This window comes from Camarhynchus parvulus, chromosome 2, assembly GCF_901933205.1.
Source record: "Camarhynchus parvulus chromosome 2, STF_HiC, whole genome shotgun sequence".
NCBI classification, from domain to species: Eukaryota; Metazoa; Chordata; class Aves; order Passeriformes; family Thraupidae; genus Camarhynchus; species Camarhynchus parvulus.
Genome location: NC_044572.1, coordinates 24,567,686 through 24,583,688, shown reverse-complemented (window position 1 = coordinate 24,583,688; position 16,003 = coordinate 24,567,686). Strand labels below are relative to the sequence as shown.

Genomic DNA, 16,003 nt, shown 5'->3' with positions numbered 1-16,003 from the left:
CTCAACAGGTCCAGGCTGGTCTACAGTGACAAGATTTGTCATTCAGGTACATTCAGGATACAAGTGCTTATATCCTGAACATACCTTAATGCACCTAGTCTTAAATGCTGCAAAGAAAGAAAGATTTTTGCCTTCATTGCTGCTTTCAGCATGGTTATATAACGACCAACCTTGATTAAATATGCTGGTGTTTTCTAGCACTCTTACTAGTAACTGCTCTATCCTTTACTTATGTGCTTTATCTGCTTTAAATCTCCAATGACTGGACAGACTTTGCCAGCTAAACTTTTTCTGAAGGTTAAGAGCTTGCAGTGATATTGAAGATTGTTTTGTTACAACTAAAAACCCTTTAACCAAGTAGCACTAAGCTCTTAGAAACAAGCAAGATGGAGAATTAGTATTTGAGGCTTTTCACTGTTATATGAGAAGTCTGTGAATACAAATCCCCTGCGAATCAGTCAGGATTTCCTATAACACAATGATGCAACAGCGAATTTTTCAGGAACACTAATATTAGGCACTGAGATGGAATGGGAGAAGAAAAAACTAAAAGACAAAGAGTTTACTATAGATGTTTCTACACTGTATTTCAGAATATATTATTAAGGCTTTTTAAGGCTAGTGTTCAAATGTGCTCTAATATGAAGATGATAAAAAGAAAAAAGACCAAGGATCAAATAGCCTTAATTCAGAAAAGCACTGGATATATCCAAATTTTTAGCAGGAAGGCTTACACTGATCACGTGTCTCACACAGTAGAATTTTGTAGAAAAATGAGATGTTTTCATTTTAGCATGCTTTAAAAAACCTACCCAAATATAGACTACAATCCAGAGAAGAGCAGAGATAGTAAAATCAGTCTGAAGTGCTGCTGAATAGCCAATCATTAAGAGCCCAATTCTGCTGCCTTTATTCACTGAAAACACTCACTTGCTTACAACTTTATTGAGGGCTCAAGACTAAGGCCCCAGGAATGTTTTCTCATGACAAGGTGCATGTATTTGTTCTACATGGATCCACTGACTTCTAGATTACTGTAGGTGGGCAATGTTTAATGGCAACATGGAAGACTGATTGGATCTCTTCACACCTCTTTTGCTAGAAAGAGCTACAAATGCATCCTACATTTTTAGATGTTTTCTTTACCTTGGTGCCAGGAGTACCAGGCTGTCCCTTTTGACCATCCAGACCATTGTGTCCCTGTATTGAGTAGAAAATTAAATATTGATACATATTTTCTCCCAAATGGCTTTATGCAAATTCTTAGTCTTATAACACAAAACCTTCCTCCCACACAAAATTATTTCCTAATATGATCTTCTGATTTTTCAGAAATAATTAGTCTTTTATATCAGGTGATACTAAAAACTTTGAAGAGGTTCATGCACTCTTCACTTTCAGAGGATTTCCAGGGGTTTTCAGTATGCTGCAGTGACGTTAGTTTTAAATATTCAGGGAAAAGTATACATGTACTCACCCTAATTCCCTTAAAGCCAGGCAGACCAGGAGTTCCAGGGAATCCACGAGCACCCTAAAAACACACAGTGCATGAATTATTATCTCTTATATTACACACTGCAGTTAAAAGGAAAGATGACGACCAAGTCTTTCAATAAACCTAATAAGTAGATTTGGGTCATTATCATTCAGGTAAGGAATAGAATCCAGATCCTAACCTCTCAGGACCAGACTTGTTTCAAGACTAACAGTAATCAACCTGATTTTTCTAGCTCTGAATCTCAGAAATTTCATGGATTATCATGTGACATCACACCTTTTTTAACTTTCTATGCCAAGGTGCCTGGTTACCTATTCCTGTGTAATTCCTCACACTTCTGTTACTGTTATGCCACTTCTGTTACTCATTACTAGCTTTAGTGGGAATGGAGTAGGGGAACAAAATGAAAACATAACTATATGACATCCCTGTAGGTAAGGCCTGAAATTGTATTAACCCATAGAAGGAATATTACTAGACTGTTAATGTGGTGAAATTCAGAAAGGTTGTTAGGTTTCATGGATTAGTGAACTGGTTTTATTGTATCCAGTGGATCATTACACACCTGAGGGCCAGCAACACCCCTCTCACCAGGTCTTCCAGGTTTGCCAGGGTGACCCTAAAAAATGCAATACAGATTGCATAAGAAGGAAAGCTCTTATAAAACAGCAAAACAAACCACTAAGAAAAAAGAAAGTACATTGGCAAGGCTTCTCTTTTTCCATAAATACAATGAGATTATTAACTTTTAAGTTTTCTTCTCCCTGTATTCAGGAAGTTAAAGAATGTATTTGGAGTGGTTTGGAAGTTATCCAATTTTCTATGCATTTCCAGCATACTGCATCTCTTGTACCATGAAATAATTATTTCAGGGGTTTATTTATGTAACAATGTAAAAAATATGGCCAATAGAATGGTTAGCTTAACAATTATCTGCTTGTTAGGGTTGAATCACCACCACAAAAGAGATGAGTAACATTTAATAACCACTTACGTCTTCACCAGCCTTTCCTGGAGGACCAGGGGGACCACGAGGACCCTGGGGACCCTGTCAAAAATAGATTGAGAATTACTTGAAGCATCAGTCTTCATATACATCTTCCCATTTTTTTTCTGACTTGTGTTGGGCCATAGTTGGAGCCTAATTGACTTTGCACTTTATGATTCCAAGTGGAGAGAGCCTGAATCTGAGTTCAGCTCTGTTTCTGTAACAGGATCAAGCAGGAGTATCCAAACATTCAGAGAAGTGCATATGGGTAGGAGGAATGGGCCTAAGCATTACAAGCCTACTTTGGGGTGCTGTTCCTAATGCTAGCAGTGTCTGTGTGTGATCTGTACTTACTGTTTGACCAGGTTCACCAGGCTCACCAGGAAGACCTTGGAAACCAGGAGGACCCTAGAAAATGAGGGAGATATTATTGGTTTCCAAACAAGATAATTTGTAATTTTACAGGTATGTCAATGTCAGTAGGAGAGAGAAGACTGTACTCACAGGGGGTCCAGATGCTCCTGGTGGGCCTCTGGGTCCCATTAAACCCTAGGGAAGGAAAAACACAAGATCTTTTTAAAAACATCAGTTATATAAACTCATCTAGAACACCAATTCTCAGCATTCCTAAAACATTGTTAGCATCACGGTTTCCATTGTGCAATGTTCAGATGAAATTAGAGGAAGTTAAGAGGTCTGCATGAATTTGCACAGGCAGTCTAAGTGCAAACATCTAATGGCAACAAACCAGCACAGAAGCCAGTGGGATGATTAGAAATGTACCATTATGGCTGTGAACTTCATGATTCATCTTCTTAACCTATTCTGGCTTGTTAGAAAGTGAACTGGTTCATTCTTTTTTGAATTCTATCTACCCTTCCTGTGCAGAAATTTATTTTAGAGATGCTGTGTTATGACCCTCATCTCTAAACTTTTAGTTTAGAGATGAGGGTCATAACACATCATGAAAGGCTCTTATACATATTGTGTATACATCTATTTCCAATAATTATCTACTTCTATTTAAATATTTCATCATTTTCTGGTGTTGGTTAAATTCTTTTCATATCACTTGCAAAAGAAGTCACTTATATACTCTCCTTGACATTATTTACAATTTGCATACATTTTGAAAACACAGAGAGAGAAAAATCCTAAAAAGGAAATTTCCATAGATTGGTGCACTCTCTTAACAGTTATCTTAAGGTTTACTAAGCAAGCAAACAATTTGCAAATTGAAATTTTAACTTGGACTTTTATAGTCCAAACAAATTATTTAGGAGACATTTCAACAGAAATAATTATGTTTTAAATTGGTTTTAAATATTTCTTGGAAAGTCTTTTAGATTTTAGTCTTTTCTCATTACAATATTAAAATCATATGCCGACTTTTCAGTAGTTTATGTAGCTTTTCCATAAGACTGAAAACCTTTTATTAAGAGGAATAAATGCATATTAATTACAGGCATTTACTCATGGAAGTTAAAGCAATGTTGTGGATACGAAAATATGCAGTAATTCTAGGAAAAAGAATGGTTCCTAGACAGTCTGAATCATATGTGCTGCATAAACCCTGTGAATTTCTTCTCAAATTAGATTCTGTAACTACTTTTCCCTTCCTGAATTTTACATATTATTTATGAAATAAATATATGAAACTTAAAACTTCCACATCTATGTTTTCTGATTAACTGTCAGACACTGAGGGCAGAACTTCATTAAATGTACTCCTATTTTCTATATTTCTTAGCTAAATGGATGCCAAAGTATTTTCCAAAATCCATTTAATATTAGAGTGTTTTTGGAAGTGGAGGCAAGCACTTAACCCAGAATAATCCTGGTCATCCTTCATCCTGCTGCTCATCCATCAGATGCACTGTCTGTGACATCAGAGTGTGTGGTGAATTTAACCCATATTCTGCTACCTATGTATACTGAAAATATTTGCTAACATAAGGAAGGGTTAAAAATTCACATGGAGTGGCAATAGACCCCTTAAATTCCATTTGTACATAGTATACAGTGAATTATAAAGAATCCTCCTCAGAACAGCCTTACAGTACCAAGTACTAACATTCAGATGTTGAGAACCAAATGTGGTGGCCAATTTCCTAAAACACCTGTGCAATCCAAGGGTAACAAAAGAGTTTACAGCCATAGAGGAAAAATCATCACCAACTGGAGCCAAGATGCTGAGTTACTTTTTAGGCCTGTGCCTGCTTTAGAGACCAGCTTTACAGTTAAAACACAATCTTCTGTCTCAGTATGGGTAAAGTAGTACTATCTCCAAGTAGATGTGTTATCTAACATCAGATTTTGGGATTCATTGACTCACAAAGGTGTGGTCAACAGAGCTAAAGCAGAAGACACAGAAGTTCTATATTTAAGCTAAATATACAGATCTAAGACCATATTTAAAGCCCTCAGACTATTTAAAACACTTGTCATCATCCTATATTAAAGGATCAGTTTTCAGTCTGAGTCAATATATGATCAAACCACAAATTTTAATCAATGCAGCTGAATTAGAGTTAAAGGAGAGTCCCAAGCACATTATTCATGTGAGTTATCAAGTGCTATGTCATATACCTACCATAGGTCCTGGGCCAAAATCTGCTGCTTTAGATGGATCATATTGGGCAGCGAAGTTCTGTAGATAACAAAAAGGTTGAAATCAAAATACTAAAAACTCTACTTTAAAAACTATTTATAATCAACATTCTATAATAAATATCATCTGATTTGTTATACTTGCTCTGAGGTTTGTTAAAGCAGCATACATACAACTCAGTAAATATTGCCTTATTATAAATACATTTCTATTAACTTGTTTCCAAAAAGACTTAATTTACTGGGGAGGCCCTTTCAAACCTAAATATCTCTGCAGAAGTGATAGAGAGACATTAAATAGTGTGAACTGAAAATTAGGAATATAAATTCAGTGCTCATTTAAAATTGAAAACTTTCTTGAAACTCTCAAATTATTCTGCCTAATTGCCAATGAGGGAAGTTAGGCAAAGCAGTAAAAAAATATATAAGTAAATAATAAGTAAAATTAATGTACCAGCCCTGAGTAGCTATTGCATGAGGTGGGCCCTTCAGTTTCAGAAATATCTGAGGAGCATGTAGCCTCAGAAATGCTGCAATGGATTTTTAGTATTTTATCAAAATAGAAAAAGAATGTCCACAACACAATCAAACGCCCTTTTCTTGCTTGTTTCATTAGCATATTAAAATAAAAGAATAATGAAAGCAGTTTGATATTTGCAACTAGCAAAATAAAGTATTGAGGTAAAAAAGAGTATTTTTCCATGCAAAAGGACTTACTAAACTTGATCAGTACAACACTGTCTACGTCTTCATGCTCCCTATGTAGCTAATGTCAAGCAAAGAGTTAAACTCAGCATTCTGCAGGCAGTACATGATGGACACCGGTACACAAAGTGTGTATGCACAGCCCATTTACAGGTCTGCTGTATGAATACAGATAAAAAAAAATTCCAAAGGAAAATACAATTCTATAGCACTTTTAATTGATTTTTAGTTTAAGGAGTCATCTTCTTTGCTGCCTCTTGAATCCAACCACAAAGGCTTCTTTTCCCCCTCAACAGCACTGGTTTCATTTAGTTGATGCCTAACCCATACACATTACTGCTGTGTAAATTTAATGCTAAATAACAAGGTTGATTTGCTCTTCTTCCTAAGTTCCTGTTGAATACAGAATCCAAATTTTCCATGGAATATATAGACCTCAAGGAGGGTTTCATTGGAACTGGGCCATCAATTTCTCATGCCTTGCAAGAGAACGTTCCTTCCACTCTTCAATTCAACAACAGTGCTTTCCAGCAGATATAAATTCCATCTTGGTTACAAAGCACAGCTTAGGAGTTCTGGTAATAGAAAGTTTGGATGCCTTACTCCGCCAAGACCTGGAGGACCAGGGGGACCTGGAGGACCTGGTAGACCATCTTCACCATCCCTGCCTGGTAGACCTGGTGGACCCTAGAGTTAAAAAGAGGATTATATGGTGAAAATTGGAAGTGGCTGAAGAAATCTCTGATGTGGTAACTTCACTAACAACCACGCGCTCACAGCACACTCTACAGCAGTGCAATACATTTCAATAAATAGTTTAAATAAATGCTTAACTTAGAAAATATATATAGTCTGATTTTGTGTTACTTTGCTACGCCTTGTATCAGATACATATCTGATATGTACATACTGGAGCTTTGTATTTGAAAAGATTTACAGGGGCAATATTGGATTTACACTACCAAAGCGTAACATCCAAATTGGGAAGTTTCATCTTCGGTGACAAACTTTGGACTTAGAACCCCAAGTGATCCATGTGGACCCACACAGCCTGGCAGATGCTGTTAGTGAGAGCCTAAAGTTTGACCAGCTGAAGATTAGAAAGGTCAGCTCTACTGATATGAGTTAACATGGATCCAGAGTAAGTCCAAAGCCAGTTTTTTAATCAGTATAGACAATTTACTGGTATAATTTCAAATCCAGTTAAAATTTAGCAGTGCTCTTCTACAGATTTTTGATACCATCCATCTGCTACCACTGTCAGAACTCCTTTTACAACAGATTGAAATGACCTGTGTTCAGTCCAGCAACATCTGTCCTTACATTCTTTTGTCCTCAGTACACAAAGCTGGTGAAGTTTTGGCATCATGGCAATTGATGTGACGTATTTAATTTGTTGAGTTTTTTGGACCCAGTTCAGTACTTAATGAAATCAATAATAAATGTATTTCTAAAGGAGCAGAATTAGGTTTGTTGCCTTCAGAACAAAGAAAGCATCTCCTTTCATTAAACAAATTTAGTTAGTGGCAGCCTAAAGCAAACATCCAGCTGACCACAGTGATACAGTGTTCCTAATAGTTTCCATTACATTTGTCAGCACACTATGATCTCAGAAATCTTTAAGAGCTCCCTCATCAGTACTATGGTATTTTCATTTTCAGATTGTAGAAAAAAAACCACATAACTACACACAACCCAGATAAGTATGTGAAGTTCAGAATACGACTTTACAAAAAGCAGCAATGATGCAGAAGCAAATCAGAAAAGCAGATATGAGCAATATGAATGAACATTACAATTAAATTATTCAACTGTCCTTATTAATGGTTACTTTTACGGTATAACATCCTCTTTTACTAGCAGAAGGTAGATAAATGCCCAGCTGCCAAGAAAAGAGCTTTTCCAAAACATCATTGGAGGCACAGATAATGAATTATCTTCAAAACTGACTCAGTCTATTCGGGTTTTATGTAGAGAGCTTACCCATATGCCATATTATTCAAAGATTACCTGACAACTTTTCCCTCTGCATTTCTATGTGTTATTTCCACTGTGAACAGCTGGAAAAACACTTTTCAAATCATCACTTGAAGAGCTAGGCTGCCTTATGATCTCAACCATATCTGCTCAGGCACAATGACCATAATTAGGCTGGATTTCGTACATATGTAACTTGGTTTCTTTTTAAAATTAAATTGCACGTGCAAGTTTCTACAGGTACAATCATTTGATCTCACAGAATGCTTAAACTTAGATTTTCCTACTGGTCTTCCAACAACTACCATTCAAAGATCACAAGTAAATGTCAATCTAATTCCTTACCCTTTCTCCCTGCGGCCCTTTGTCTCCTCTAGGGCCCTGCCGGAAGAAAATAACACTCAATGAGTTACTGTGGAAATTTTCCAGGACAATACAGGGAAACAGATACATTAAGAAAAATCACTGTACATTAAAAAGGAAAAGAGGGCCACATATTCAGGTCCAACAGCTATTTTCCACAGACAGTGTATTTTTGTCCACAATAATCTACTGGAAATAGATTAACCACTGACACTGCTGTGTGAATTAAAAGTGTCACTGCACAGACCACAGAAGTGCTTGCAAAACTGGGGTTTGTTTCTACTGAATAACTACTTCTAATTTAACAGTAGTGACTTTTAGAAATAATACTGAATCAATTTAGCTTTTTATACCTATATGGATATTGCTATACCATTCAATCCACGTAAATCTTTCCAAAGGAACTCTGTTTAAATAAGAATGACACTTTGATGCCATTTAGGTCTTGGTAGGCTGAGTTCTGCTCACATGTGAAGCACCTTTGATTCAATACTTGAATTTACCCTGGTGTTAAAATGCTGCATTGATAATTTCCTCCTTTTTTCCTACCTATTCATCTCAGCACTACTGCTGTTTTCAGAGAACACTGAAAATAAGCAGAGTAGCCAATTTTCCTTTCATTCAATATTCAACAAAACATTAATCTGCTGAAGACTACCTGATTTCATCTTTATTTCCACACAAGAAAAAGAAAAATGCTTACCTTGCGCCCTGCAGGTGCCTGGAAAAAAATAAGGAAGAGAATTAAAAAAAGAAGTTACAATTTCTGCCAGTATTTTGAACTAAAACAATGCATAAACTTAGACTCATTTTCTTACATAATTATACTTTTTCTCAGTCCAATATATTTAACTATGCCCTGTAATTTAAAATTACTTTGAAGGCTAGGAGGTTACATACAGCAAAGATGTATGTAACTAAATTAAAGTGTTGTGTTGAAGACTGACAATCTTATAGCTATTACAGCCTAAAATATTACAATTTAAAAAAAAGAGTCACACCTGAGTTCTTTCATAATCCTACTGTGCAATGAAATTCAGACTGTAAAACTGGCTTTAAGGTAGAGTCATCTCCAATGCAAACTGCCAGGTACAATGTCCAAAGAGCACTGCTCCGTTACTTTCTCCTCATGGTCTCCACACCTATGAAGGCAGTCTCTTAAAAAGCCCGTCCCACTTGTGAAATTGGGGTGGGTACCTTTCCAGGCAGTGCCTTCAGGATTTAATCACCACTTTTCCATTACCATCTTGGGAATGAATGTAAGAAAATAATAATGCCACAAGAGGAGAAGCCTAGCCTGTTAATTGGAGTGTTATATATTAGATCAAAAGTTTATACTGACCTGATTCACATCTGCAAAGAGAAGGGAAAGAAAAAAAGAGATAATTAGAGCAGGGATGCAAATATTTTACACGTTTTAAATTTTAAACTTGCTTTCAATTCAAAACTAAATTTGCTGCTTTTAATTTGAAATGCAATTTTGTTGATTTCCTTAATGCAATAAACATTTTCCTAATGTAATTTCTTCCTGTTAACATGATTATCTTGTACTGGAAAAACTCAAGGGTGAAATTGCCATGTATTTCAAATTCAAAATGGACTTGCTAATTAAATCAAAACAACTAATATGACTGATACAGTAAAAAGGCAGATACCAACTATAAACCTGCTCTAAATGTTTCAACATACCTCCACTGAAAGCCCCCCACACCTATGTATTTCCACATATGTGTTCATGCAAGAGATTAATAAACCCAGGCAGACTGGAACATGTGAAGATACTAAATTGTAGGAGTAATCTGAAATTTTTAGATAAATGCTCCAATTCCCCTTTTTATGGGGAAATGTTCTAGCCAAACACCCATTTCCACCTATTTCCACATTTTCCTGTAAAACTGTGTAACAGAGAACAGTTTGAAGCTATTAAACTCCAAACTGCAAATAACTATTTCTGTATATTATGTACTGCCAAGTGTGAGTATGCAGTCTTTCCATTAGTTGGAGAAACAAATTTTCTGAGTTTCTTAACCTCAAGGAATTAAAAATCGATTTTGACTTAAACCCATCATACTAAAAAATCTCACATCACACTTGAACGCCTGCAATTTAACATCACCACTAACTAACAGGTTGTTGGACATTTTTCCACAACGTGTCACTTTGGCAGTGCATGACCACACTAAATTCGGATGATTCGTGCACTCCAGAAAAAGGCAACAGTGCTGAAATGCTGAAAGCACTGGAATTTCGCGGCAGTACACACAGCCTGTGCTAACTCAACAAAAAACTAAAGCCATTACTGCCCGCAGGTGACGGCGACAACGGCGCCTGCCCAAACTCCCTGCGGGAAGCGCGGGGTGATCGGTTCGGGAACCCCCACAAGAACCCCCACAAGAACCGCTCCGTCTCCTTTGCGAAGGCGCCGCTGCCTCCGGTCACCGGGGTTGGGGGAATGTCCTCAGAATGGGGACACCATCCCGGGGACAAAATCCCGGGGGTATCATCCCGGGGGACACCGTCATCCCCGGGGACATCATCCCGGGGGACACCATCATCCCGGGTGACACCGTCATCCCGGGTGACACCGTCATCCCCGGGGACATCATCCCGGGGGACACCATCATCCCGGGGGGATCATCACCCCGGGGCCATCATCCCGGGGGCTCCCAGAGCCAGGAGCGGGCAGCGCACGGCTGCTCTCTCCCTCCTCCGCCCTGGAACGCGGCCAAACCCTGGGTCAAAGCCAGGCGGTCAGCGGCTCGGGGGGCCCTTCACAGGGCGCTGCCCCGCAGGAAGGCTCCGCTTCGCCCCCGCGCGAGTGGTGGGGCGCGTTTCCCTTCCCATCTCAGCGTGCGGGGTGTGTGTGTGCGTGTGAGAGGGGGCACCACATCCTCATCCAACGAGAGGCGGAGAGCTGCACTGCGCCCTCGGGGAGCCGCGCTCCCTTCTGGCCCTGGAGCGGAGCCCTGTTCCTTCCCGGCCGCCCTCCCGCTGCCCCTCACGGCGCTCCCTCTCTCCCATCCACGGAGCCCCCGGGGCCGCGGCAGCTCCGCCCGCCGCGCTGCCCCGAGCGGCCCGCAGGGGGCGCCCCGCGCGCGGAGCCCGCGGAGAGAGGGAGGGAGCGATGGAAGGATGGAGGGACGGATGGAGGGATGGAGGGATGGAGGGATGGATGGATGGATGAGCCGCCGCTCCCCGCTCCCTGCCTGCTTCGGAAAGCGCGCCTCAAGTCTCACTAAAGCGCAGCCTTGGGTGCTTGCGCTCGCCGCAAGCACTCTCCTCCCAGCCCGCATCTGTACCGCAGCATCGGCGCCGGAGGTGAGGCTTTGTGTCCTCCTCTAGGTACAAACCCGTCTGGGGAGGAGGTGGTCCCTTTTATTTTCTTTTTTTTTTTTTTCTTTTTTCCTATTGTTTTTTCCCGTAGAGGGGGGATCTCGTTGGCCATTTGCCATCTTTTTCTGGGAGAAAGAAAGAATCTAGAGTCTGATCTGGGACGGAGGTGGCAGTTTTGAGCTGGTCTCTATCGTTTGGGAAGCAGCAACTCCTCACAGACTGCCGTGCGTGGGGCGGGCGTCGGGACAAAGCACAGAGCGCAGAGCCGGACAGCCACCCCTGCCACCACCCCTGCCACAAACAAGCGGAAAGCACTTACGTTGGCCTGTTGCTAGGTATGAAGTTACTGCGAGCAGCAACCAAATCCGTGTATCCACAAAGCTGAGCATGTCTAGTTGCAAGACATGCAGACTCCTTGTGGTGCCGAGTCGGTTGGTTAGCTATCGCCTGTGGGACGCAGGCATACAGTCTCGAGGAGTAACTCCAACCTTAGCAGAAATCTGCTGCCAGGGACGCTAAATTAACCCAGCCCCGGTCCGCCCTACTTATACCGCAGGAGGGTCCCGGCGCCGCCCCGGCCATCACGTGCCCCGTGTCTCCAGCCCTCCACAGCAGCCTTGGCAGCGGCAGCGCCGGGGGGGCGGCGACGCTAAATTGGTTCCATGCTTTGAGGACGTGGACACTGAGGCTTTCGGAAGGAAAATCTGACTCGTCGTCTCTTTTTTTTTTTTTTTTTCTTTTTTTTTTTTTTTTTTTTTTTCACTCCCCTCAGCCGTCCCACGCCCCTCTCGCCCCGCTTTTCTGGGAGTGCGGCCGGGAGCCTCGCCGGGCAGCCGGCTGGCAGCGCCGCGACGGCGTTCAAAGCGGGAGCTGTCCAGAGCCTGCGGCGCCTCCCGCCCCGCGGGGAAGCGGCCGGGGGAGCCGGGAGGAGGCTGGATCCCAGCTCAACCTCTGTCCGCAGTCCCATTGCAGCCAAAGGCATCCCCAGACCCTCTAGCCGGACCCCTCTAGCACGGTCACTCCGGTCCCGCGCCCCTGGCGTTTCCCCAGCGGGTGCCGGGGACACCGGCAGCCCCTCAGCCCGCCTGCAGCCGCGGCGGAGCCCGTTCGCGTCCCGGCTGTTTGCTCTCCCCGGGGAAGCATCTCCGTCCAGGGCGCGGGCAGAGAGAGCCCTGCCCGTGTCCCCTTCCGGCTGCGCGGCCGCTCGGGCAGTGTGTGTGTGTGCGAGGGCAGCCCGGCGCGCCCGCAGCCTCCCGGCCGGCTGAGCGGGACTCTATGGGCGCAGGGAGGAGGATGGGCGCTCCCGACAGCTCCCCTTCGCGACGGCCACCCGCCCACCCAGCTGAGGGAAAGCTGGCCGGCTTGTTTGCCACGTCTGCTCGGCAGACGGCTTCTCCCGTCGCGGGGGAGGGGGCCGAGGTGGGCGTGAGAGGAGCTGCCCGCGCTGCGCCCCCGAGGGCCGGCCGCCCCATCGTGCCCCGGCACCGGGCTGGGGGCCGCAGTCACTTGGGGTCGCGCATCGCGGCCCCCGCGGCTGCCGGGAGCTGACGTGGTGCCCCCGGCCAGGCCAAGCGGCAGCCGCGGCCAGCCCCTCCCCGCCCAGCGGCTCCTCCAGGGCGGGCAGCCGCCCCCTCCCAGGCCCCCTCCGCTCGCCGAGGGGAGTCCCGGGCAGAGGTAACGGCGAAGGCAAACTGGAGCCCCGCCTCAGGCCGGGGGGCTCCTCTCCGGGGCGGAAAAGGCGAGGCGGGCGCCCGTCCTCGCCCCCCTTCCCTCCCCCAGCCGCAGGTCGCGGAGCAGGCGGACCCTGCCCGGGCACAGCAGTGAACGGGAGAGCCGCGACAGCCTCCGGGAGGGCTCCCGGCAGCGGCTCGGCACCGCCTCCTGACCGCCCCACCGCCGAGAGGGTCTTCTCGCCCTCAGCCTGTCTTGGGGGTGGTGCCGGAGCGTATCCAGCCCCTGTTTATCCGCTGCCGTCGGGGGCACGTGTACGGAAAGAGTGGGAAAGATGGGTCGTGGATGTGCACCTGAGCGGGGGCCCCACAGGCGCTGTGTCTGAGGAGCACTGCCAGCACCGAAAGCGGCATTCCTGTGCCGCGCACACCGAAAGCGGCATTCCTGTGCCACGCATCCACGCGTGTCCGGCGAGCCGGCCGTTCCCGGCTGGACAGCCTGCCTGGAGCTGCCTCCGCAGACAGGACAGTTCCTCGCTATCAGGAGTGTCGACGAAATGGAAAAGCCTGCAGTTTGGATAGGAAAATCCACAGCATTAGGAAAAGGTGATCCAACGAAGTGTGTCTGACCACAAAATGGTAACACAACAAATTATGTGATAGAAACACTGTAATAAAAGTATATGGCGTAACAGGTACATGAGTATTCTTTCAGGTTATCTTTCATGTGGATGGTATCAATTCAGACCAAGAAGGATTTTAAATTAACCTGGACAGTGAAGATAACTACTTGAAAGTTTATACCAGCATAAACCTAAAGTAGCTCTATGAGCTTCAAACAAGTTAAAATAATAAATACATTATTAATATTATTATAGACACAAAGCACTGTGGCTCAAGTCCAAGTATTTCCTGATATCACTTTCAGTGAACTGTTTGGCTTTTTTCCAACTTGTTCCTTGAAATCAATCATTGACTCTGTAGCCAGTTTTTTTTTTTTACTCTGATGCATCAGCAGAATAGTTAATGACTGGTTATAATAATAATTACAGGCTTCTGAGACACACCTGTTCTAATTGCATACATATAAACCTATATGTATGCACATGTTCAATAAGTGATAGCCCTTTTCTATTAAAGAAATACGTGTGGAAGGTGCAAGGATGCAGGCACATGTATCCTGACCAAATGAAACAAAGCCACTATTCCCATCCATCATCCCTATGAAGTTTCACACAGGAAGGACAAACTCCCTCCCAAAGAACAAAAAACCCTGCAAAGATGTGGATTTTCAATCACCATGTCTCCCATAATGCAGATGGCTGAGGGAGATGTGGAGCCAGAAGCTCAGCAACACAAAAAACAGTTGAGATGGTATGAGACTCCTCAGGCTTCCAAAGAGATGAATTCTTGGTATGCTCCAGCCATTTCAGGATTGCTGAATGTGGATAGAAAAAAAGAGATGCAGAAGAATAATTCATTGATATGGCTCTTCTTCCTTGTCAGTCTCTTTTCAGCCATCCATCCAGCCATACAGTTACGGATCTTTCAGCATGGTGGATGGCTGAAAAGATGGCTGGAGTTCTCTAGGACCAACAGCTTTGCCACAACAGTCTCAGATTCATACCTCACTTTTGGAAAACCTATAGAGTCCTTGGCCATTTTTTTCACTTTCAGTCGTCCAGTGTCTTCATATTTCAAGGAAAGATGGGGAAGGAAAGAGAGGAATCTCTTCTCCCTCTTCCATCAGCAGTTATTCAAGCCACACCAAATGATTTTAGGGAAACTGACAAAGGCCTATTTGGCTGATCTTCCTGCAAGGTATCTGTGTCATACAGGCACTGTCAGTTTCTGTTGTGATGACAGACTACAGTGCTTATCTCCTCTACCTAAGCATGCAAAAATAATCTTAGAAACTTGGGGGAAAGAAAAAAAGTATTTCTTTAAACAGGTAGTGCCTAGCAACTTTGATTCTATTGTGTGAATTCAGAAATACTTTTTCCATAAAATACAATTATGGCAAATGATTTCTTGTGTGCAATATCATTACTAGTACAACTATTTCTGAAGTAACAGAAGTAACTTGAAAGCTTTTGGAGCCATTAGCATACCAGAATTGATTTGATCTACCAGCTTCAACAAGTAAGCATCTAAGAATTCTTTTTCCCTTTGGATCATACTTGTTTAAAGGAACTATTTCGCATTAAAGCCAGTAATGCCTATGGCACAATTGAAACTCTTATGATAACAAAAAAATATCCTCTACAAGATTTGCTGTTAGGGCAGGCTTTAAAAGAGAGGAGTTTCCAGGTGATGTCAACCTGGATTTATTTCTCAGTATTTTAAAATAAAAAAATTATGAAAATGGTAACTTTTTAATATGTATACTGGGAAATATTTTCCCTGCATGCTATTTCAAAACTTACCAGCCAACCACTGGGCCCTTATCATAGAATCATAGAATGGTTTGGGTTGGAAGGGACCTTAAAGACCATCTTGTTTGAATCCACTTGCTGTGGAACGTCTTTCATTAGACCATGGCCAGCCTGGTCTTGAACACTTCCAAAGATGGGGCATCCACAACTTCTCTGGACTTGTTCCAGTGCCCCACCAATCTCATGGTGAAGAATTTTTTCTGAGCATGTAATATAAACCTACTCTCTTTCAGTCTGAAATCATTTCCCCTTGTTCTGTCACTACATGCCCTTGTAAATACTCTCTCTCTTTCTTTCTTGTAGGTTCGCTTCAGATACTGGATGGCAACAATTAGGTCACTCCAAAGTCTTTTCCTTCACAGGCTGAGCAGACCCAAAATGCTTCATCTTTGCCTATAGCAAAGGTGCTCCATTCCTCTAATAA

The 16,003-nt window shown here is 42.9% G+C and overlaps 1 protein-coding gene across 1 annotated transcript in view; it reads right to left on the bottom strand.

Annotated features, from left to right (window-relative positions):
• The window catches only part of COL1A2 (collagen type I alpha 2 chain), a 38,464-nt gene extending 26,427 nt beyond the window's left edge, over positions 1-12,037 (bottom strand). The window contains exons 1-12 of the mRNA XM_030943434.1: positions 11,794-12,037; positions 9,484-9,494; positions 8,845-8,862; positions 8,124-8,159; positions 6,405-6,488; positions 5,080-5,136; positions 2,991-3,035; positions 2,841-2,894; positions 2,493-2,546; positions 2,064-2,117; positions 1,478-1,531; positions 1,147-1,200 (exon numbers count right to left, since the gene is read on the bottom strand). Coding sequence (XP_030799294.1) covers positions 1,147-1,200; positions 1,478-1,531; positions 2,064-2,117; positions 2,493-2,546; positions 2,841-2,894; positions 2,991-3,035; positions 5,080-5,136; positions 6,405-6,488; positions 8,124-8,159; positions 8,845-8,862; positions 9,484-9,494; positions 11,794-11,863 — 591 coding nt within the window. The 5' untranslated portion in view covers positions 11,864-12,037. The remainder of the gene's footprint in view (positions 1-1,146; positions 1,201-1,477; positions 1,532-2,063; positions 2,118-2,492; positions 2,547-2,840; positions 2,895-2,990; positions 3,036-5,079; positions 5,137-6,404; positions 6,489-8,123; positions 8,160-8,844; positions 8,863-9,483; positions 9,495-11,793) is intronic.
• Positions 12,038-16,003: the final 3,966 nt, after the last annotated feature.